This window comes from Elephantulus edwardii, unplaced genomic scaffold (genome assembly GCF_000299155.1).
Source record: "Elephantulus edwardii isolate Elephantulus edwardi_28Jun2011 unplaced genomic scaffold, EleEdw1.0 scaffold00178, whole genome shotgun sequence".
Lineage (NCBI taxonomy): Eukaryota > Metazoa > Chordata > Mammalia > Macroscelidea > Macroscelididae > Elephantulus > Elephantulus edwardii.
Window position 1 is genome coordinate 2,535,766 of NW_006399928.1, and position 5,927 is coordinate 2,541,692.

General features: G+C 38.3%; 1 protein-coding gene across 1 annotated transcript in view; it reads left to right on the forward strand.

The window, feature by feature from the left end:
• KIF4A (kinesin family member 4A) overlaps positions 1 to 5,927 on the forward strand; it is a 389,040-nt gene that overhangs the window by 151,529 nt on the left and 231,584 nt on the right. The window contains exons 11-12 of the mRNA XM_006895963.1: positions 1,539 to 1,597; positions 1,712 to 1,817. Of these exons, the coding sequence (XP_006896025.1) occupies positions 1,539 to 1,597; positions 1,712 to 1,817 (165 nt within the window). The remainder of the gene's footprint in view (positions 1 to 1,538; positions 1,598 to 1,711; positions 1,818 to 5,927) is intronic.

Below are 5,927 nucleotides of genomic sequence, written 5' to 3' on the forward strand. Positions count from 1 at the left end.
CATTCTGTTTCTTTCCCATTTTTTGTTCACCGCCTCCGAGCTGCTCCGGCTCCCAGGTCCGCGGCTTCTCCGGCCCTGCGCGCCTCCGGCTCGAGCCACATCCAAGGAGGAGGAGGAGGCTGGAGCGCCGCGGCGGGGCCACCGGGGGTGGGGGCTGTCTATCATTTCTTATTGACCATCATTCTTGTGTGTCATCGTTTTTCTTTAAGGGTTTTTTTTTTTTCTAAAACTTACTTAACATATCAAGTAGTGTTTCTTTTATAAAATCTCATGTCATTAAGCATGAATCTTCTCTCCAACTTTTAAGTGCCCTATTCTTGGGCTAGGCAGCAGTGTAATTTTAGAAAGTTGTTTAAAATGAGTAGTTTTTGGTAAAGAACAAGGATTAGCATGCCAAGAAGTATTGCTTTTCTCCCCAGTTCTTGAGTTCTCTGTGGAATCAAAACTTTACACTCAACCCCTTAGTTTGAGCTTCCCAACAAAGACACAGCTTCTTGGATATATTTTTAGTAGCTCATATTGAGTGTTCTGTTGTACATAGGGGCACCAGCAGCCAGGAAATAAAAAAAAACATATCACGATGGGAAAGTCTGCTGTTAGGGACCTCTCTAAAGTACTCAAGAGCAATGGTGTCTCTCTGGAGACTAAGGTGCACCTGATACAGGCCATGGTCTTTGCAATCACTTGTTATGCATCAGAGAGCTGGACAATGACTAGGGAGGACAGAAAGAGAATTGATGCCTTTGAGCTGTGGTGCTGGAGAAGAGTATTGAATGTACCATGGACTGCCAAGAAAACAAGCAGTTTCATCCTGGAGAGGGTTAAACCAGGCTACTCCTTGGAGGCAACGATTCTGGGGCTTCGTCTGACATACTTTGGACATGTTGTTAGGAGAGACAGGTCCTTGGACAGGGACATCATGCTTGGTAGGGTGGAGGGACAGCGCAGGAGAGGAAAACCCTCTATGACGTGGATTGATTCAGTGACTGGGGTAATCGGGATGGTGTGTCAGAGGCAATGCGATTGGCACAGGATAGAGCAAGGTTTAGGGCTGTTGTACATAGGTTCGCTATGAGGTGCAAACGACTTGACGGCACATAACAACAACAACAACATATTGAGTGAAAGGCTCAATTCTTTGATTCTGTTTTTTTTTTTAAAAAAAGAAACCCACAAAACCCAACAGAACACCTGGTGCCCTAGTGGCAAGAAGCTGTACTGCAATCCTGAAGGCACACAGTTCATATTCACCAGATGCTCCACTGGAGAAAGATGGACAATCTCCTGTGCCAGTCAGACCTAATTTGACCATACGCAACAAGTAAAAAAAAAAAAGGCAAAAAGAAAACATAGAAGAACAACGAAACAGCAGAACACTTTTTCCTCTGAATAACTGAGGGTCACTGCATCCTTATTTATATCAGAGGCAGCCTCTCTACCTTGATTTTAATCTGTATGGATACAATTGAGATCATGAGATCATGATCAGATGAAACTATCAGGCACTGCTACTGATGATCTCTTGGGTCTTTTTACAGACAGAACATGTCAATGAAAAACTGAATGCCAAACTAGAAGAGCTCAGGAAGCATGCAGCGTAAGTTTCCTTCTAGATATTTGTTATTTTCCTCTACCTTCTTAGTATATAATCATGGATCCTCCACCCTCAATAGTGTGATTAATCATGAAATTAATTTACTTGATTTTTCAGCTGTAAATTGGATCTTCAAAAAATAGTGGAGACTTTGGAAGACCAGGAATTAAAAGCAAATCTAGAGATTGTTCATAACTTGCAGCAAGTTATTATCCAGCTATCGGTAAGCCAAATATAGGCAACATATATAGGTATTTATTGCTTTCATTTCTTTCTCATAGTATATGTACACATTTGTAACTGTGGCTTTTGTTTTAACAGCTACATTATGAGCTGCTTTGGACAAAGAACAAGTATCATTGAATATCATTCTGAATATTGAATTTGTTAAGTTACATATATACATGTGTTGTAATCCAATATGTAACCATACGTTACATATGCAATGACACATTAGTATGTTCACACTTTGCTTGACATCTACTATATGTTCTATAGTATATGATTTGGACATTACATAAACACCATTTTATAGACATGTATATAGATTTCTTGATTACAAATGTGTTCCATTCCAAGTCTGTCTCTAAGTTGAATTTGTACGTAAGATAGAACAATGCATATTGTTTATATTTTAACTAAGTGAAATTTTTTATGTGGTGTCTATTTCCATGCATAAAAACATTGAAGAAATACAGATACGTGAAAACATCTTTAACATAATAATAGAATAGTAATAACAATGTTTTGATGTTGTAAAGTAATACCAATTTCTTATTATGAGCTATTGGTATGTACTTTGAATGTTTAATATAATGGGCTTTATGGAGATTGGGGCCATGGGTGTATATGTTGTCAGATGTTGCCCTAGAGGACTTTTTGGACACATGACATTTCAGTCTTCTAAACCAACACCAAAATCAGCAATATTATAAGAGGCCTTGTACCATACTGCAATTTTAAATAACAAAGATTTTGACAGATAGGTTAGAGCACCCAGGGAAGAACATAGCTATATTTTTAATTAATATCGAACAAATGTGGTTACTTCACCATACATCTCTAAGTTCCCATTTTTATTTATTTATTTAATTCTTATGATTGTTTTGGTATTGTGTGTTTTTATTTTTGAGGGTAGAGGCAGGGATTATTATTTATTGGTTTTCTCAGAACGAAGGCTCACAGACTTTCTACTATTGTAAAAACATTTTTCTTTTGCTATTATAATTCTTAGTCTAATATCTTTTCAAATATCTTTTGTTAAGAATGGTGGTGTTGTTATTGTTAATAGGTGCTATTGAAAACTGGACAGTCTTCTCCCATGTAATTTACAGCCTCTGAAAAACCCCTAGAGAGTCAGCTATGAGTTAGTTCTGACTCGACAGCATAAAAATGATACTTATATGCATGCACCAGTTAGAAGCTGGAAGAATATTCTCTATTTGAATTATGGTGTATATGAAGAATATGAAATAGACTGTGAGTTGTCAGGACAATGAACAAATCTGTTTTGGAAGAAATTGTTGTTGTATACCATCAAGTCAGAACTAACCCATAGTTGACCCTCCAGTGGGTTTTCAGAGGCAGTTAATCTCATGGGAAGAGATTGCCATCGTTATCCTGCAGAGCGGCCTTGAACTACGTGCCTTCGGTAATGCAGCACAGCTTCTTACCACGGCAGCCAGAAATAATCCTTAGAATTGAGAGCATTGAGACTTAACTTTGACCTAATCATCAGAAGGAGACAGTCCCTTGATTAAGTCATCTGTTAGAGTTAGTATCCAGCAGGGACAAACCATCAGAATAGGATTTTGAGGCTAGACATAAAAACTGACCAGGCACAGAAGTGAGAATGTTTAACATTTCTTTTAGGGAAAGAACTTTGTTAGCAGGCTAGCAAAGACTACACTGATTATAGGCCGGTAGAGGCATATATAGGGTGTCCAAGTAGGGGTAGGTGAAATTTCTGAGCATCTTTCTAGAGTAGTACACATTTTTTAACATTCCTCCCCTACAGATGTTTTGATAACTATGTTATTCCCATAGCTGTTTTGATGACAGTATTACTTACCTAGCTCCTGTTACTTCCAGGAAGTTAGAAAGATTGGTGGAAAAATCACCGATTTGGGGAGACTGGTCAAATTATTAGAGTAGCAGTGTTTCAGAGGAGATCTATCTATCTATCTATCTATCTATCTATGCTATCATGCATGATGGCCATCAAGTGAAGTCCATGTGTATGGTCGCTGTTTGTGTTTCTTATAAGAGGTATTTGCAATGAGTAAGTCATTGTACAAAATTCTGTCATTCTGTCTCCAGCCTCATTTCTGTCACCAATCCATGTTTTCTAACTTCTGATCCTTCTTTCCTGTTGCCAACTTTTGCATTCCAGTTATTACGCCATTTTAATGTATCTTTGTTACATGTTCAATCAATTTCTGACTGGAAAAGTTAGTAGAAATCATCTATTTATTTCACTTTGTCTCTGGTTATTGGTGCATATATTTAAATGTTTATGGTATTAACAGGTTTTCCTTATATGCATATGGATATTGTTATCCTCTTGCTCACAATATTGTATTTGAAGATGGATCTAGAAAAGGACTTTTTAACTATGAATGTGACCCTCTTTCTCCTCACCTTTTTATTTCTGGCATAGTATTGTCTGATTCAAATGGCCCTGTGCCAGTCCGTATCATTTCATCAATGCCTAGTATGTCAATATTTATGTGTTCCATTTCTTCTTTAACAATGTCCAACTATGCTGCATTCATACTTCTCATATTCCACGTTCTAAATCACTAGTGTCTGTTTGGCCTATACAGGAATCAGATTATTTATATATATGAAAAGGATCAGTGGAGATGCTAAATACCAGCTGTGAAAGCTAGGCCAGGAGCTGATCATGGAATAGATCATCAACTATTTAAATGCAAGTTCAGGCTGAAACTAAAGAAAATTATATCCACAGAAACCAAAATTTGACCTTGGGTCTATCCAATTTTGAATTTCAAAACAATCTCAGAACAGGTTTGAGGTCTTGAACATTAGTGAGTGAAGACCAGATGAGCTGTGGGAGAATATCAAGAATATCATATAGGAAGAATGTAAACGGTCATTACAAAGGCAGAGGAAGGAAAATCCAAGGTGGAAGTCAGAGGACACTGTGAATGGTGCACAATAGCATTGAGAAGCCAAAGCAAAGGGAAGAAATTGGGAAATTAAGGTGCTGAGCAGAAGACTTCAAAGGAAATCAGGAAGATGAAGCAAAGTATTACAATGAGATGTGCTAGAGTCAGAAATTCAAAAGGGATAAACTCTCTCACCATTTCTTAAGCTAAAGGAATTGAAGAACAAATTCAGACCTTGCGCTCCAATACTTAAAGATGCAATGGGCAGGATATTGAATGATCCAGGAAGCATCAAAGATGGAAGGAGTACATGGAGTACCAGAAAGAATTGGCTGATAAGGAAGAATTTTCATGAAACAACATCTTGTCAAGGAGCAATAGTGATGAAAGAGGAAGTCCAAGCTTCTCTGAAGGAGTTGGCAAAAAACAAGGCTCCGGGAATTGATGGCATATCAATTGACATATTTCAGCAAATAGATGCAGCCCTGGACATGCTAACCTGGTTATACCAAGAGGACAACTACCTAGCCAACTGACTGGAAGAGATACATATTTGTTCCCATTTTAAAAATTGGTTATCTGACATTGTGGAAATTATCAAACAATATCACACACAAGCAAAATCCTGCTGGAGTTTGTCCAAAAATAACTGGAACAGTGCAAGCTGGGTTTAGAAGACGCTGTGGCACTAGGGACATTTTAACCAATGTCAGATGGATCTTGAACTAAAGTCGAGAGTACCAGAGGGATGTCTTTCTGTGTTTTATTGACTATGCATGGGGGGGATTTGATCGTGTGGACCACAACAAATTGTGGTAAACCTTTAGAAGAATGAAAATTCCAGAACCCTTGATTGTGCTCATGCAAAACCAACACTTGGACCAAGAAAAACTCAGAATACAGCAAGGAAACAACACATTTTTAAAAATGAGGAAAGGAATGCATCAGGTATGCATCCTGTCTCCATAGCTCTTCAGTCTATATACAGAACAGATCATTCGGGAGGCTGGGCTTTAAAGAGGAATATGGCAACAGGATTGGAAGAAGACTTAACAACCACCTGTGTTACACAGATAACACAGTCTGGCTCGCCAAATCTGAACAGGACCTGAAGCATTTGCTGCGAAAGGTCAAGGACTGCAATCTCCAATACAGATTGAAGATCAACAATAGGAAAGCATAGGGGGTGGGGTTTGGGGAGG